Source organism: Ylistrum balloti, unplaced genomic scaffold, assembly GCF_031769215.1.
Source record: "Ylistrum balloti isolate Yb309-2 unplaced genomic scaffold, AGI_CSIRO_Ybal_v1 Utg370966, whole genome shotgun sequence".
In the NCBI taxonomy this organism is placed as follows: Eukaryota; Metazoa; Mollusca; class Bivalvia; order Pectinida; family Pectinidae; genus Ylistrum; species Ylistrum balloti.
Window position 1 is genome coordinate 154,723 of NW_026782543.1, and position 19,834 is coordinate 174,556.

A 19,834-nucleotide genomic window follows, 5' to 3' on the forward strand; every position below is an offset into this window, starting at 1 on the left:
TTTTCAAAATATAAAAGACTCCCCATTCGTCACATATAAACTAAAAAATCTTCATTGGAATGCACTCACATCGAATACAAGAATTGATGTACATAAAATACAGGAAGATGAAAATAAAATGCTTAATTTCACAATTTTCGTAAATGCTTATCTTCTATATCTACATATAGGGAACATAATGGGGGGGGGGAAATCAGTACTGAATATTCTATTTTAATTAAATTAATTGCAAGAGCATGAATAAAGGTAAGTGCAATTTCCAGAAATCATCATGACAATATGCCGAAAAAAACTACAAATGTAAGGTGCTAAAGCGATATGAAATAAGACCGGCCAGACTGTTTCTAGACTGTGGTGTGTAACCTAGATAAATCGCTTTGCGAAAGTAGTCTCCCCTGACAATTCAAGAAATAGCGCCAACGGTTGAATGTCTTCACCGGTCGCAATATTGTAAACATCGAGTGAGTTAGCTGCTGGATGTACATGTGGTCGGATATATATACAACATTGGAAGAGGCGGATCTGGATAGCATATTAAAATGGTGAGATCGTACGATGTCTTAGTTTAAAATGCATGACAACAGCTGATGTGAATTGAAGCAAAGCAGCTGATTACATCTAGAATCGGACGTGCTATGTGTGAAACATAGCTATTGTACTACTTTAACAGCAGGAATCACGTATGAAAATATAGTAAATATATTGTTCCTGCTATTTTAGTTGTATAGTATCTTTATTTCGAATACAGAACGTCCGGTTATTTTGGTTTAGGCCCACTTAATTCACTTTCTGTCAGCCGATCTATGGTGTCTAGAGTGGAGAGCCTGGTCATGTCTATCCGAGCTTCAATTGTAATAACGATTCATCATATGAATATGCTCGTGTGTGTGTATGTAAGACAGTATCTTTATTCGATGCATTCCAAGATCTAGACCACAGGTTTACAAGCCTACGTCACATGAAATATTTTGTTTCTTAAAGTAATACGTGGACAACAGATCTGGCCATCAAAAGGTTGTACGTCTGTCAAATGTTTGTAGAATCTGTTCAATATTTCAGTGACTGACCAAGGAGATATCTCGCGACCGTTTACAAATAAAAAATTGGCCCCAGGCAAATTCAAAAGGAAATGAACTGTTTCTTTGTAATTCGGAAGACATTAACACAATGTTCAAAACAAGATGATTCTTGACAGTTTTTTTTTTCAAAATCAAGAATAAGGTACTTTTGCGTACACATTTTTCTTAATTCTGTTTTCCTCAAAACACACTCCAGAAACAGCCTTGCATTTTTATAGGTTCTTAACATGTTCTGAGCATCCATCCATGAGTCTAGATCTATGGACCTCAATATGTTATTAATAAACATTGTTTAGTACAAATGTTCTACATCTTAACCTAAGGGCCAGTGGAAACTGCATACCTAAAATGGCATGATAATTTACACTATCTTTCCAATGTAATATATTTTCATATGCTTGTCAAAATTTTTGACAGTACATACATATTTATGTTATGGTATCGTTTGTCTGTCCGTCATAAACTTTTATTTGTCAAGAGATCACCTCCCTCAGCTTTCAACCAATCATTTTCAAACTTGGTAGGCCTAATCGCAGTGGCGTGAATTGATGTGTGTTTTTTCTGAATGGCCATTTGATTCAAATGTATTTAGAAGATTACAGCCCATTATTGTTTTTGTAATGTTAATCTTATCTGAAAATCTCTTTATGTAGGTTTCAACAGTTTTCTTTCAAACATTTTGTTACGTGGGACGAACTTCAGCTTGTGATTCGGGAAAAAGAATACATATGAACTGATTACAATTACAAATATTTATTTACATAACTGATCAAACTCTAAATAAATGGACACACTCACTTACTCACTCAAACTCATTCCTCATATATAAGTCATCAGGTACATTCTGTAGCTCACATCTGCAGCAAAAAAAACACAGTTCCATGGTCGTCCACCAACAACGTGGCACAGCTCAATCCAGAGCCACACAATAGATACACCGCATATCCATCCACTCCAAGCAAAGCATGCCTGAACTTCCCTTTGTATCCAGCGAAGAATAAAGTACCAACAGGTGTCCTCCCGAAGCATGTCCCGCAGATTCACAGCAGCTTCATGACTCTCCTGACACAAGTCTGTGTGATGAAGAAAATGTGCATCACGCCTGGTCCTGACTGGTTGCTGAGTCGGCTACTGCCGTCATGTGAAGCTACAATAATTAATTAAATATAACAGTTACACTCATCACGCTCGGTTACTTTCTCATCTAACAAAAATAGCCTTAGTTCAGAAAATATCCTTAATAACACCAATTATTTTATCATCATAATTAGAAAACATTATAACTAAAACAATATGTCATTAAGTATCTTATAATAGTGTGCCGGTCCAAAGTATACACAAATATTACAAAATCTAAAGTTTTTACAATATGACACATCTAGGTTTCCATACTTTTTCCGCTAGACCGCGTACACAGTATGCTTACCTATGTCTAAATGGATCGGGGCTTCCATAGATTTACATATCAAACAAATGCAATGTTTAAACAATTAAAGCACAGCACATATAATTTAGTTAGGTTTAAATTAGCTAAATATACTTGTAATGCATATATTTTGGGTAAATATACTTCAAAACATTAGAAAATGTAACATATTTCCCCTGCATAAACATCAATCACAATAGTCGTGCATGATTGGACCGCACCAATAGCTAGATGGCTTGACCTGATAAATACATTGGTATACATAAATAATACCAAAACTAAATAATGAATAGAAATATAGAAATGGCAAACTTACCACAGTCTGTATTCTGTGCCTGGTTCACATATAAAAGACCTCAATATATCGACTCAGGTAACGGACAATACCATGTCCACCCGTATTGTCCAAGGTCTCTTTCGTGCCCCTCTTCTGATACAGTTACGCCTGACATACTTCTGTCTTGTACATTAAAGATACTCACAAGAATCAAAATAAATATCAAATAACTACTTGTGAACGTGACACTTTGTAGGCATGATCACCTTGACATGAAGTTGTGTTTTCCAAAGCAGGAATTTGATTAAACTGTATTTGGGAGAGTTACTGCCCCTTGTTGTTACCATGATGATATCTTGTCCAATGATCATCTCTTTCATTTTCATTGACTTCTGTCAAACTTGAAAGGCATCGTTATTGGGAAAAAATATGAAGTTGTGTTTTACTACACAGCAGTTTGACTAAACAATTTTTGAAGGAGTTATTGCCCTTTGTTTCCATCTCAGGTTTTCTCATATTTCTCTGAAACTTGGTAGGTTTTATAACCATTATATGAAGTGATATGTTGCTTATAATTTACATTGTGATTTTATAACTTTAGAAAGAGTTATTGCCCTTTACTTATTTTATTTTTTTCAATATTTTTTTTTCAACATTTTATCTCCTCTCTCACTTTCAACCAATTTCTTTGTACATGTAACTTGGTAGTCTTGAAAACCATGACTTGAGTTTGATCTTGTGAATAACATTTTAATTAAACAATATTTCAAAAAGTTATCGTCCTTTGTTAAATGTTGAACATATGGGCCATTTATAATTACCAGACTGGAGTGGACCAGGGATGGATGGGGAATGAAATGTCTGTAGAAAGATGGGTGAACACTTGGGCCAAATTGGGAATGGTCTGGAAAAATGAGTGCACAGGGGCAAATTATCATGGCTGTATGGGATCTGGGATGGGGAATGGTCTGGAAAAATGAGTGTACACAGGGGAAAATGAGTGTACACAGGGGCAAATTATCATGGCTGTATGGGATCTGGGATAGCAAATTCTAAATTCAGTGTGTATAGAACAGTTTGGAAAAAAAATCTTTAATTCATCTGTCTCACAGTCTGTCACATATATTTATTTGCTTCCCAACAAAAAATTAATTTTAATTGACTCTAACAATTTTGTGTGCTTTAAACACATCTCCAGTATCATGCTTCTAATCATGAATTTTTATCTTACAATTTAAACAGGAGGAAAAAGACACAGACATGGGTATTGATGCTCCAAAGGAAAAGAAGCCAAGAGTGTTAAAACGCATCAAAAAGAAGAAACCTGATTTAAATGTTTCGTCGACCAAGAAAAAGAAAGCATTTAGCTATGGTCGGAGCAATATAAGTAGTGAGTTTTTGGTCATAGCAATATAAGTAGTGAGTTTTTGGTCGTAGCAATATAAGTAGTGAGTTTTTGGTTGTAGCAATATAAGTAGTGAGTTTTTGGTCGTAGCAATATAAGTAGTGAGTTTTTGGTCGTAGCAATATAAGTAGTGAGTTTTTGGTCGTAGCAATATAAGTAGTGAGTTTTTGGTCGTAGCAATATAAGTAGTGATACGTTAACTTCTTGACGTAAATTGAAATTAGTTTTGATTCCTCCTTAAATATTCATAAAGGAAAAGAACAACTATTATTTATCAATATCTATGGTTTTGAAAAGATGTGAGAAAACAATTTTCCTATTATATAATACCTTGTGTATTTTGAAAATTCAATGAGAATAAAAGACTTTGTTTAATATCACACCACATTAGGATATCATTGTTTTGAAATTGATTTTCTTGTTTAGAATAGTAAAATTTCATGATTAAATATTTTGGAATGAGGAAAAGATTTTGAGTTAATGGTGATGTATGTAAGGTTGTCCCACGAAAGCTTTGTAGTCATATACACTTCATACCTTACACCAGAAAAGTGTTTTCACACCATAGAACTCTATTAAAACAAGGAGCTCAGAACAGTTTTCAAGCATGTCTATACATAGAGAAACAATACACCTGGCAGCTAAACAATAAAAAGAAATTGAGTGAGCATGTTAATTGTTATATTGAGTGTTTTTTATCTTCAACTTTTTATACTGTATAACTGAAGTAAACATTGTTTTTATCTTACTGTATAACTGAGTGAAACATTGTTTTTGTTTAGCAGTTTTACTGAAGTAAAACATTCGTTTTATAAACTGCAAAGTTCCCTTAAAGTTTGTTTCATGTTTCCTTTTAGTGAGTACATCTATTCAGAAGCAGAGTTTGCGGGCGAACAACAAGGCCCTAGCCTTTAACTTAGAGAGAACGAGGGAGGCTCTTCGTATCGCTAATGATGCTAACCTTGAGCTACAGAGAAATAATCAAGAACTTCATATGAAACTGACAACATTGGAGAGAGTAGCAGGGCTCAAAGACGAGGAAATTGAAAGTGAAGTTAACACCAGGCTCAAGGTACAGCAAATTACACAGTAACAATGAATGGCAGAGCATGGCATATATCCGGTTGCCCTGATGTTTAAGATGGGAAGTTTTAGTTGGTTTCAATGAAACTATACAGGAATGTTAGGGATCGTGTATATATCATCCTCGATACTCCAGAGCTTCTGATCAGTGTCACTCTTTATAACCCTGGAACATTTCATGGCAAAATTGAAGATTTCTTGTGGATAAGATGAGAAGACTAGTTTGATCCTTTGATTATTAAAGGAATCTCAATGTAGCATAATGGTATTCTGTACTGGCTTTGAAGTTGGGTATTGCTCCTTTGTAATCTCCACAGGAGTGTATAAGTCTTTTTTTTTTAAAGTTTTTTTCTCTTTAAACCAAACAATCTATTTTGCTTGTACTTTCAATTTTGCCATAAAATGATCCAGAGGTGCAGAAAGTGAAAGTGATCAATTACCCTTGAAGTATCAAGGATATGTGTAGATGTGCATGCAGGAATTTTTTTAGCAGAAATTTGGGTTGCCATCATAACCAGGTCACTATTCTCAGGTTTGTATGTAACAGCAGTAACTCATCAATCCTTTGATCAATTTTATTTTAACTTGGTGGAGCGTTGTAACTTATCAATTCCTGTAACTAGACACATCAAGTTTTTCCAAAACCGTTACTTTGGAAACATGATGGAGTCTTCTGATTGGTTGAAATTGAGATATTGTTTGATTGTGCTGAAAATTGGGACATAAGGGTATTGAGGAAAGACAATTACAATGGTACCATTTTGAAAAAAAACATACAATGTGTATTGGTTGCTATCGTAATCACATCAGACACATGATTAGATGGATCTTCTCCTGATGTTGTTGACCGATTTCATTGAAACTACACAGGGATGTAATTAGGGACTCTTTGTATATGTGAAAATGTACATGCAAGTTTTTTTTTTGTTAACTGAAATTTGTGTTGCCATGGTAACTAGATCACTACTACTACAGTTATTTATCTTTTAATTTGTTTACATAAATTTACGTTCACCCTTACTGTAGACTAGTTTAATATACTGGTACTTAACTGTGAAAAAAATTGGCATACAATGGATTCGAATCTTGTCTCCCAGTGTTACTTCCCTTCATTTCACTTGATTAACGATGTTCCTTACACCTGAGGTCGGTTGAGGATAGGAATATGATGAAGCTTCAAATAATGACATGTTCTGTAATGGTAGATTATTATTGTCTACAAGGTCTTTGTGATAACAGAGAAAAAATCTTGTGTATTTTAACGTTGTATAGTTAGGGCCCCGCATCTGCTGTTGTTTTCAAGGAATCACTTCTAACACTATAAACATACAAATTAAAATTCTTACTAAACATAAGCTTCCAAGTTCAAGTAAATCAATTTCTTTGTCAAAATTTGCTACATTTGCATCTCTTCATCTGAATGGGAAAATTTGCATAGTTTTTAATGAATCACATGAAAAGGAACATTCTAATTAGTCAGTAATAAAACTTATCATCAGGAATGGTAAAAGATTTTTTTATATATAATCAGTTTTCATCAATTAAATGATTTCTGGAATTTCACTGGTATTAGAGCACAGATTTGGTCCTTTTGTTGCAGAAACACATGTTGGAACTGAAAACTAAGATGGTTGGTATGCGACGACTTTTCTATGATGCTTTTGCCTGTATGGATGATGTAACAGACATGTGTAATCTTCTGTCCCATCGCACAAGTCATCGGGACGCCTCCCTGGGTAGCTCTGCCAGTGACACTTCCATTTCTCATGGAGCTTTAGCAAGTCATTGCAGGTGAAGCTTACAAAAACAAGGGATGCATGTACTTTTGTTAAAGGGATATTTGCCACAAGTTAGGATTTCTTGGGATGCTTTTGAAGAAAACCTGTACAGAATCACCTACTATGTTCTTATGGAAATCGCACACCTCAATTTACCATTTTAAAAACATCAGATTTTTAATTTGCAGCAATTCTTCATATATCTAGCTCACATAGCCCTGATTGCGTCATATCAGGTTTGCGCTGTTAAAAGCTGAACAGAATGAAATATTTGTGCAAATTATAAAATCAACAGAAAATAAGCCTACAGAAGTATTAACATTGTAACACCAGCAAAAGTTTCAGTGAACAGTATACACACTTGTGTATTTACCCAATACTCTGCACAAAATCTGTGATCCAGTGACCTTTCAGTTCCGGATTTTCCGATGTGCTATATTTACTCTAGGAGTATTCTCACCAATTTCGCTTGTCCAAACTGAACAAAGACAAGATATTTTGATGCTAACATTAAATTTAAAAGTCATTTGAATAAGTCCTTATAAGGTATAGAAAAGCCAAAAATTTTATAACTTGGATGGAATATGTCTGTAATGATGGGACAATGATTAGATATGATCAAGGAACTAATTGTATAACCTCAACTGATGCGATGATCAAATGTAATTTTTCATAATCAATTATTAGTGCCTTCATATTTTCCTCTGTTTTAGCAAAAATAAATTTCATTTACTGTTAATAAATAATAGTGAATTGCCAGCACATTTTATTCTTATTCAAATTCTAGGTAAGTGTGCAATTATATGTTCAAGCAGCAAAATTTTTTATATTGGAAAATTCATTTACTTTCTGAATGACAATGTGTTAGCTGATTATGTACTTGATTAACCAAGTCAGACAGCCTGCCTTTGACCAGATTACGGTTTTGTAAGCGATCACTAATGTATTTAGCCAGCAACAAAGGAAAATCAGTTCGGGACACCAACACAGGATCATAAGTCCAGGCCCACCAACATGGGACATAGAGGCCAGGAGGGGCCAACACGAGACAATAAGTAGGGGGGAGGGGGGGTGACCTCATTACCTCATAATCATAGTTAGGAAATGAGTTTATTACAGGACAAAGTTTTGGGGCATCCTTTCGGATAAATACAGTAGATTCTCCGTCATTTTTCCTCATTTTATCGGACTTTTGAAAAAGGTTACTGCAATTCAGGGGAAAAATATACAACAGACGCGAACATTTCTTTGATATTGATGATAAGTAAAATGTCAAGAATAGAAAGAAGCATGACAAATTGGAGACGTAGGAGGTATATTATTAGAATAAAACAGCTTTTATTTCTGTATGGCTCTGGATCATTTGGTCAGTAGCATCACCAGAGTTGTCATCCAAGCTTAGGTTTTCAGACCATAGCTTCCAAAAGAAAGAATATGTGGATGAATGTAATTCTGTATATGTCAGAATAATTATAGTGTTGCCTTTTCAATGTTTTTAGCAACAATATAAAATTGAGATATTTATAGCAAAAAACAAAATAGAAAGAATAGCTGTATTACTGTCTCTACATATACTGTTAATATACTTATCTGATTTGAACACAATATCCTAAGTTAGCACAATGATGAATTAGCGCCTCCATAATTATTTCTTTATGAACTAATTACAGAAATTGCAGTAAGAGCAATCATATTTCAGTGCAATATTTTCAGCATGAAAAGCTCTAAAATAAGATTACCACTGAAAGATGTTTGTTTACAGTGTGATATCTGTACAGTTGCCTTAGAAGGGAATTTATCACAGAAACTCCTGTTTTTCAGAAAAAGAAAGACAGAAATCAATAGATTCCTAGGTCACTTGTTCAAAGAAACTAAATGTGAAATCTTATTTAAAGCAATTTTGTGTAAGAAAAAAAAAATGAAAAATAGAAAACTAGATCAAACAATTCAGTTTGCTTTGACGACAAGAACTTTCAAATTTTGATTTTAAATATTAATTCGTTGTAGGTCTCTTTTTTCTCAACTTCCCAAAACTGGCTTTCCTGCAATGTTACCAAGTCAGGATGAGTTACCTACAGGGTATGAACTGACTCCATCCTCAGGCATCACCCATGATATGAGTATGATTGTAGAAACTTCAGTGCTGCTTGATGATATCAGACCTCCCATTGATCTGGTGGAACCCATCACTGGTAATGTTTTATGTTTTGCATTTTACCAAGTAGAGATTGTGAAATGTTTTCTTGTTTCTGTTGTATTACTCTTGAATGATCAGAGAATGTGTGACAATGAAGGTGTGACTCTGAGAGTTATTATCTAAGGCACAGGAATAACATACACGAGTACAAAGTATCTCTCTCCACCCATCAATAACATACACGAGTACAGATCTCTCCCACCCCCAACCCCCCCCATCAATAACATACATGAGTACAGATCTCTCCCACCCCCAACCCCCCCCCCCCATCAATAACATACATGAGTACAGATCTCTCCCCATCCCCCCTCCCCTCCCCCCCCCCCCCATCAATAACATACACGAGTACAGATCTCTCCCCACCCCTTCCCCCCATCAATAACATACATGTGTACAGATCTCTCCCCACCCCACCCCCCCACCCCTTCCCCCCATCAATAACATACACGAGTACAGATCTCTCTCTCTCCACCCATCAATAACATACACAAGTACAGATCTCTCTCTCCACCCATCTATAACATACACAAGTACAGATCTCTCTCTCTCTCCACCCATCAATAACATACACAAGTACAGATCTCTCTCTCTCTCTCCACCCATCAATAACATACACTACAGATCTCTCTCTCTCTCTCCACCCATCAATAACATACACAAGTACAGATCTCTCTCTCCACCCATCAATAACATACACAAGTACAGATCTCTCTCTCTCTCCACCCATCAATAACATACACAAGTACATATCTCTCTCTCTCCACCCATCTATAACATACACAAGTACAGATCTCTCTCTCTCCACCCATCAATAACATACACAAGTACAGATCTCTCTCTCTCTCCACCCATCTATAACATACACAAGTACAGATCTCTCTCTCTCTCCACCCATCAATAACATACACAAGTACAGATCTCTCTCTCCACCCATCAATAACATACACAAGTACAGATCTCTCTCTCTCTCCACCCATCAATAACATACACAAGTACAGATCTCTCTCTCCACCCATCTATAACATACACAAGTACAGATCTCTCTCTCTCTCCACCCATCAATAACATACACGAGTACAGATCTCTCTCTCTCCACCCATCAATAACATACACAAGTACAGATCTCTCTCTCCACCCATCTATAACATACACAAGTACAGATCTCTCTCTCTCTCCACCCATCAATAACATACACAAGTACAGATCTCTCTCTCTCTCTCCACCCATCAATAACATACACAAGTACTCTCTCTCTCTCTCTCTCTCCACCCATCAATAACATACACAAGTACAGATCTCTCTCTCCACCCATCAATAACATACACAAGTACTCTCTCTCTCTCTCTCCACCCATCAATAACATACACAAGTACATCTCTCTCTCTCTCCACCCATCTATAACATACACAAGTACAGATCTCTCTCTCTCTCCACCCATCAATAACATACACAAGTACAGATCTCTCTCTCTCTCCACCCATCTATAACATACACAAGTACAGATCTCTCTCTCTCTCCACCCATCAATAACATACACAAGTACAGATCTCTCTCTCTCTCCACCCATCAATAACATACACAAGTACAGATCTCTCTCTCTCTCCACCCATCAATAACATACACAAGTACAGATCTCTCTCTCTCTCCACCCATCAATAACATACACAAGTACAGATCTCTCTCTCTCCACCCATCAATAACATACACAAGTACAGATCTCTCTCTCTCTCCACCCATCAATAACATACACAAGTACAGATCTCTCTCTCTCTCTCCACCCATCTATAACATACACAAGTACTCTCTCTCTCTCTCTCTCTCTCCACCCATCAATAACATACACAACTACAGATCTCTCTCTCCACCCATCAATAACATACACAAGTACTCTCTCTCTCTCTCTCTCTCCATCAATAACATACACAAGTCAGATCTCTCTCTCCACCCATCAATAACATACACAAGTACAGATCTCTCTCTCTCTCTCCACACATCTAAAACAAACACAATTACAGATCTCTCTCTCTCTCCACCCATCAATAACATACACAAGTACAGATCTCTCTCTCCACCCATCAATCTCATACACAAGTACAGATCTCTCTCTCACCCATAACATACACAAGTACAGATCTCTCTCTCTCCACCCATCAATAACATACACAAGTACAGATCTCTCTCTCTCTCTCCACCCATCTATAACATACACAAGTACAGATCTCTCTCTCTCTCTCCACCCATCTACAACATACACAAGTACAGATCTCTCTCTCTCTCTCCACCCATCAATAACATACACAAGTACAGATCTCTCTCTCTCTCCACCCATCAATAACATACACAAGTACAGATCTCTCTCTCTCTCTCCACCCATCAATAACATACACAAGTACAGATCTCTCTCTCCACCCATCAATAACATACACAAGTACAGATCTCTCTCTCTCCCCACCCATCAATAACATACATGAGTACAGATCTCTCTATTTAATACCTTTTTTGAAAAATTGTGTATCATGAAAAATAGTCCCTTTTTAATCTGCTTAATACCTGTTTCAGACATTGAAGAAGCAGATGACGAAAGTGTGAAACCAAAGAAAATGGTGTCTGTGGGTGATAGCACTGGAGGCAATAGTGTAAAAATGGCCCCACAAAGGGTGTTGAAACTGAGGAATCAAGATTCTACTTCAGACTCCAAGACACACTCCGTTTCCATGGAAACGTTGGATGTTCCTACTGGGAGTCTTGCCACAGCAAGCAGAAAGTTTGATCGCCGAGGCACCTTTGTTATCAATTCCAGGATATCTGACAATTCACCATCAAGGTCAATGTTATCCAAGAAAGATAATTCAGAAATGAAAGACAGAACCCTGAAACTAGCCGCAAATGGGTCACAGACAAGCGTTGACCAATGCCAGATAAGCATAGGAGAAAACTACTCTTCCACAAGATCTCCATCATCAAAACACGAGACACCTGTCCTTGGTTTAAAGTTAGGGTCAGAGTCACTGAATGTTTCCTCAATGCCAAAATCAAAAGGAAAGCTCCATAAACAGAGTAAGTCTGAATGTACGGATAGCTCTGATGAACATGTTCGAAGAAAAACTTTTGTGGTGCCTCAAGTAGAACAGGTTACAGAGTCCAGTAAACCAAGCACCTCCAAGTCATCTGAATGTTTGTCTAGTGATACAGGAGGAGATGCTGTAGAGGATAGACGGAGAACATACTTACTCCCACCTTCACTTCCAACATCGGCAAGCAATCGAAGCTTGTCACCAGTTTTAATAGGAAATTGTGACGATGTTACTCAGTGCTTCAGTCTAGACATGGAAATGACAGAAGTAATTGATAGTACACAGCTGATACAGGTGGCAAACTCTGAACAGAATCAGGCTACAGATAGTTCAACAGAATCTGGAGTCCTCAAGGAGTTACAGCAGAGAAGTGAAAGCATCAATTTGTTGCCAAACTCTTCTGATTCATCTGATTCTGAGGTAGTGAGCAAACCAGCATCAGTGGAATTTCGCATTCCACGGCCTGGGAAGATTGTTTTCTCTGCATCCAGAAAAGAGATGGATGGATCAAGAAAACCAGTCCCCTCCAAACTGCCATTGAAAGCTCGTTCAAAGTCAAAGATAAAATTAAGCAGGAGCAAAGGGCGAAAAGACACTGTGCCAGAATCACCCAAGGAATTGAAGTCTATATTTGACTTCCATGATAGGACTCCAAAGGCGAAAGACGATACCACAAAGACAACAGGCTCTGTGTATGATTTATCTATGAATGAGTCTCTGAGAGACACTGGTAACAAGCCGTCACTGAGTCAGTTCAGAGAGAAATGTGAACAAGAACTGAAAAGTAAAACTCCCACTGTAAGTAAACAAACCGATATCAAAATACTTCCTGATAACCCAGTGTACTATGAACCTTTAAAGGAATGCTCGCCTGAACCACCTGTTCAGAAACGAAGCAGATCAAAAAGCCGGACAAGAAAAGGAGATGGAAATGAAAGTTGTAGCTCAAGGGCACGGTCTCAAAGTTGTAGACGAGAAGAGGAAGAAAAAACAAAGGGAGATGAAAATATGGATAATGTTTCAGAGTCGAGAGGGAGGTCTCGTAGTAAGCGAAGACATAATACATCAGAAGGGGTAGCTTCACCTGTCTCTGCAAACAACAAAGAATCAGATCTTACCAAAACAGAAGAGGAAACAAAAAGTTGCCAGTCAAGAGGGAGATCACGTAGCAGACGAAGACAGAACACTGAGGAAGCTGACAATGAAGTGAAAGAGAGTGAAATGAAAGAAAGATCTTGTAGTAGAGACAGGAGCAAGGATGTTAACTGTTGTATGGATGAAGACATTGAAAAACAAAGTTTGAGAACCAGAACACGATCTCGGAGCAGACGACGAAAAGAGCTTCCAGAAGAGGACATGACGTTAGCAAAAGATGATGTTGTTTTAGCTCCAGAAAAGAAGGAAAGAGTGGAGCCGGTGTCCACTTCTGTATCTAGGTCAGAAAACAGTGAAAATACTAAAAGTCCCAACTCTGGATCACAAAATATCAAAAGGAAAACAGATATTGATGCAGATGTGGACTTTGTTAGAGAAAAGGAATCTCTGAAAACCAGGACACGGTCTAAAAGTAGACTTCGCAAAGAGATGGAGGAGAATGAAGATGACAACTCTGATATTTGTGAATTGAAACTTAAATCAGGAAGCAGGCAAATCAGAGATTCACATTTAATTATGTCAGAATCTGAACTTGAAAAGGAGAACAAAGGTCAGACGTCAAGATCAAAGTCACTTGAAAGAGGAAGCTTGGATGAGGAGAATATTGATCAAAAATCAAAAAGTAGACTAAAAAATTCTGAACTTAATGAAGAGGGTGAAGGCCTCACTTCAAGGGCAAGGTCAAGGGGGAGGGCAAGGTCAAGGGGGAGAGTATTGCCTGAAAATGAAGATGTTAATATTGATGATAGAAAAACCAGGGGAAGATCACAAAGCAGACGGAGGAAGGATAATCTACCTGTTGATTCTGATGTTGAAACAGATGTACCAGCATCCCAGATAGAGTCAGGAAATATTTATTGTAACAATATGGAAGGAACTCCTGACAAAGTTATAAGGAAAACAAAGTCAGCAGGTGAAGATTTTACCAGGAATGAGAAAAAGAGTGCCTTTAAAAGAAGCCAGTCCAGGGCTCGATCTAGAACAAGAAAAGTTAAGGAAGGAATGACAGAGGAGATTGAGGCTGACTCCAAACAGCAGATACAGCCAACTGAGGAACATCCAGAGGTTGTGGTACTTGACAGCGATGAAGACAAATCTAGCTTACCTCAAACACTAAAGACTAATTCTGTAAATGAAACTTCTGATGATGAGGAGATCCCAGCTAGTTCTGACGAGGATAAAAAAGGTGCATCCATGCTAAAGTCTGTTACGAAAAAGGCAAACTTGAGGAAATTAGATGTTCAGGAAAATATATATAATGAAGAAGAGGTTGAGGAATCTGTCATCATCTTGTCTTCACCACCACCGGCACCAGGAAAGGCAAAGAAAAAGTTGTCACTCCACAAGAAAAACAGTAGAAAAAGCTCTGATTCCTCAGACAATAGTGAACAGTCCAACATAGATAAAACAAAAGAGAAAATCAAGAATGAAGAAGCAAAGGAGATTTCGTCGGAGAAGAAAAGGAAAGTCATCGATTGTGATGGAGATGAGATCCCACGATTGGCTGAAGGTATATTTGTTACCAAGCGAGGCAGAAGTCTTAAGCCAAGCAAACAGACCATGAAAGACGAGGAATTAGATTTTGATTTTGATAATCTTAGCGATAACTATAACTTAGATAGCAGCATGCTTAGGTTACAGAAAACTCCCCGAACACCTGGACAAGAGGGGTCAAAGGTCATCCCAAAGGATAAAACAAGCAGTACAAAGTTAAAGACACTTAAAAGTTCAAAGAAGAGCACTAAGAAACGGCGCAGGTCAAATTGTAGTTCACCTTCTGAAGTAGAACGGCTTACTCCAAGAAACAGAAAAAGCAATGAAGCAATAACCAGAAGTAACAAAGAGGTATGTAAATCTGCACCTGGAGGTATTATATGGTCTCTACCAACATCTCATTAAGAATTATTCTGTTTAGAGGTTTCCAATGCCTTTTAACATGCCCATTTTCATTTTAGGACTTAACTTTGATTGACCAAGATTTAAATGGCAGAAGACACTTACCCTCCCAAAACTCCTGGTCTTATTCTCTATGTACATTTTCAGTGTAAATCTTTCTTTTTGTATGACTGATGTAGAAGAGTCAGTGATGTCTCTGAATCCGAATTCATAGAAATAAAACTAGATGACATATAAACTCACAGCCCAGATTTTCCAGATATGCAGGTTGATTAAGATAATGGAGAATTTTTATGATCATCCTATCAATTTGGAAAATATTCTATTGCCATATGTGATGTGATATCAGACAGGTCAGTCGTATTTTGTATGTTCTGAAGCTCTGTTGTTGTTTACCAGATTCTAGTTTGGGAACATAATATTACTTGCATTGATTGACCAATATTAACATGGCAGATGTCGTCAATGAAGCAGAAATAGCATACAATTCAGGAACACCTGGTCTTATTAGATTATTTTCCTGTCCATTGATTTTGTGTTGAATTAAGATTTTGTTAACTGGTATTTACCTCAGATATTGATGAAAATGACCTAAATCTTATTTCATTATCATATCAGAAGGTTTATATAATGAGAACTTGGAAGATGCTGTGTGTTAATTAATTATGTCAGAAGGTTTATATAATGAGAACTTGGAAGATGTTGTGTGTAAATTAATTATGTCAGAAGGTTTAAATAATTAGAACTTGGAAGATGTTGTGTGTAAATTAATTATGTCAGAAGGTTTATATAATGAGAACTTGGAAGATGTTGTGTGTAAATTAATTATGTCAGAAGGTTTAAATAATTAGAACTTGGAAGATGTTGTGTGTAAATTAATTATGTCAGAAGGTTTAAATAATTAGAACTTGGAAGATGTTGTGTGTAAATTAATTATGTCAGAAGGTTTAAATAATTAGAACTTGGAAGATGTTGTGTGTAAATTAATTATGTCAGAAGGTTTATAATAATTATGTTGTGTGAACAGAAGGTTTATATGGAAGATGTTGTGTGTAAATTAATTATGTCAGAAGGTTTAAATAATTAGAACTTGGAAAGATGTTGTGTGTAAATTAATTATGTCAGAAGGTTTAAATAATTAGAACTTGGAAGATGCTGTGTGTAAATTAATTATGTCAGAAGGTTTATATAATGAGAACTTGGAAGATGTTGTGTGTAAATTAATTATGTCAGAAGGTTTAAATAATTAGAACTTGGAAGATGTTGTGTGTAAATTAATTATGTCAGAAGGTTTAAATAATTAGAACTTGGAAGATGTTGTGTGTAAATTAATTATGTCAGAAGGTTTAATTAGAATAATTCAGAAGGTTTATATAATTAGAACTTGGAAGATGTTGTGTGTAAATTAATTATGTCAGAAGGTTTATATAATTAGAACTTGGAAGATGTTGTGTGTAAATTAATTATGTCAGAAGGTTTAAATAATTAGAACTTGGAAGATGTTGTGTGCTAATTAATCATAATTTGTCAGAAGGTTTATATAATGAGAACTTGGAAGATGCTGTGTGTTAATTAATTATAATGTTGATGTTACAGAATGACATGCCTACTCTTGGACTTTCTGAACAACTACAGAATATCAGAAAGAAGCTTCTTTCCCTAGACAAACGGCAAAGCAAATCGTCAATAGAATCACAGCCCTCCACTGGCTCCATCAACTTTGACTTCTCAAAACTGGATATGGGAAGGTGAGTATTTATCTAAATCAAGATGTCCTAATTAAATTACTTTTCAACAAGAAATCTCTTTAAGAAATAATAGAAAGACTCTGCAAAATGTATTGCTTTGCTTCTATTTTTATAATTATGTAGTATTGAAGTAATTTTATTGTGTCAATTTTCTGATTTTACAAATCATTTTTGGGCAAATGCTCTGCTAATAACTTAGTAGGAATACATCGAGATCAGATTATGAAACTGCTAAGGAAAGTCGACAGGAATTCTGTATACCATATAACTTATAATGAAGTCTATAAATTATTTCAAAGCTTGATTTCACCAATAATATCTGAGCTTATTTCTGTACAACACAGAGGAAATTGTGAGTATAGCCATGCTATACTTTAGCTATAACCAAAAATAATAAACAAATGGAGCACCTGTCAGCTACTTGTGTGATAAACAAATGGAGCACCTGTCAGCTACTTGTGTGATAAACAAATGGAGCACCTGTCAGCTACTTGTGTGATAAACAAATGGAGCACCTGTCAGCTACTTGTGTGATAAACAAATGATCCTTGCAAATCTTGTCTTATGCAATTACACAATGAGAGTATATTTTGCAGTAATGAACCTGAAAATAAACGACAGAGAAGAGGAATTGCACAAGTGTCTTACAAAGAAATGTCCCTAGCCACGTAAGTAGTTTCTGTCTACTGTCTTCACTTACAAAGAGAGTCCTTCTGAAATCTGGATTCTTGTTACGTATGGTTGGTAATATTCATGGGGGATAACTTTCACTTTACTCACAGTTAATAAAGATAGCCCAAAATTAAATAACCAGTGAATACTTGTACAGTGAATGAACATCTGAAAATATCTGTTTTGTCTGTATTTATGGACACCAGTTCATAGATTAATGGGTACTATTACTTGCGGGGTAGCTGAAACTTGGACATCTGGGAAGTATGAGGCCTGCAAAATTAAACAATTCTACTATATTTCCACACGAAGTCAGACCCATACAGTCCACAAGAAGTCTAGACACATACAGTCCACAAGAAGTCGGACCCATACAGTCCACAAGAAGTCTAGACACATACAGTCCACAAGAAGTCGGACCCATACAGTCCACAAGAAGTCTAGACACATACAGTCCACAAGAAGTCTAGACACATACAGTCTGCAAAAAGTCTAGACCTATACAGTCCACAAGAAGTCAGACCCATACAGTCCACAAGAAGTCTAGACACATACAGTCCACAAGAAGTCTAGACACATACAGTCCACAAGAAGTCTAGACACACAGTCTGCAAAAAGTCTAGACCTATACAGTCCACAAGAAGTCTAGACACATACAGTCTGCAAAAAGTCTAGACCTATACAGTCCACAAGAAGTCAGACCCATACAGTCCACAAAAAATCTAGACCCATACAGTCCACAAAAAATCTAGACCCATACAGTCCACAACAAGTCCATGAAAAGTCTAGACCCTCCAAGTCCAAGGAGAAGTCTAGATACAGTCCATTGAGAAGATTAGACCCTTATATTCTCAGGAAATGTTTAGAGGACAGAGGAAGGAATACAAATATGTTTAATGCTGTTTACTTGTTTACAGCATATATGCTCTGTCTTTCTGAAAAGAAATGTTGACATTTTGCAATCTTCATCCTTTGTACAAATCAAAAGAAAGTCATTGCAATATTGAAAACACTAATTTGTTCATTACAGATGATTAAGAATGATATTGTAAGTTTTAGTTAAATTCAGTACTTGGTGCTGATGTACTTTTTTCAGTAAAATGAGACGGGAAGATTTTGAAAACTCAAAAAATGCCAGGAAACCAATGAGTAATGTGTCAACACCTGTGTCCAAGTAAAGCTAGCTAAGGTATGATGTTGTCTTTGTGTTAATATGTCAACACATATGTCCCAGTAAAGTTAAGGTATGATGTTGTCTTTGTGTTAATATGTCAACTCCTCTGTCCCAGTAAAGTTAAGGTATGATGTTGTCTTTGTGTTAATATGTCAACACATGTGTCCCAGTAAAGTTAAGGTATGGTGTCTTTGTGTTAATATGTCAACACATGTGTCCCAGTAAAGTTAAGGTATGATGTTGTCCTTGTGTTAATATGTCAACACATGTGTCCCAGTAAAGTTAAGGTATGATGTTGTCCTTGTGTTAATATGTCAACACATGTGTCCCAGTAAAGTTAAGGTATGATGTTGTCTTTGTGTTAATATGTCAACACATGTGTCCCAGTAAAGTTAAGGTATGATGTTGTCTTTGTGTTAATATGTCAACTCCTCTGTCCCAGTAAAGTTAAGGTATGATGTTGTCTTTGTGTTAATATGTCAACACATGTGTCCCAGTAAAGTTAAGGTATGATGTTGTCTTTGTGTTAATATGTCAACTCCTCTGTCCCAGTAAAGTTAAGGTATGATGTTGTCTTTGTGTTAATATGTCAACACATGTGTCCCAGTAAAGTTTAGGTATAATGTTGTCCTTGTGTTAATATGTCAACACATGTGTCCCAGTAAAGTTTAGGTATAATGTTGTCCATGCTAGTGGGTTTAGTTAATATGTGGAAATTATGACGGATTGTGTATTGAAGGTAGTGATATTCTAAATTTTTATTCATTATTTGGAAATACTGATATATTTATTACTGAAGAAATACTGATATATTTATTACTGAAGAAATACTGATATATTTATTACTGAAGAAATACTGATATATTTATT

At 36.3% G+C, this 19,834-nt stretch overlaps 1 protein-coding gene across 1 annotated transcript; it reads left to right on the plus strand.

The window, feature by feature from the left end:
- The first annotated feature begins 3,694 nt into the window (after positions 1–3,694).
- Positions 3,695–18,968, plus strand: LOC132559799 (microtubule-associated protein futsch-like). Its single transcript, XM_060224426.1, has 9 exons — positions 3,695–3,748; positions 4,025–4,172; positions 5,045–5,259; positions 6,871–7,061; positions 9,056–9,240; positions 11,805–15,319; positions 16,967–17,118; positions 17,715–17,786; positions 18,887–18,968. Exons 1-9 carry the CDS (start codon positions 3,695–3,697, stop codon positions 18,966–18,968), a joined length of 4,614 nt encoding a protein of 1,537 aa, XP_060080409.1.
- The last annotated feature ends 866 nt before the right edge of the window (positions 18,969–19,834 follow it).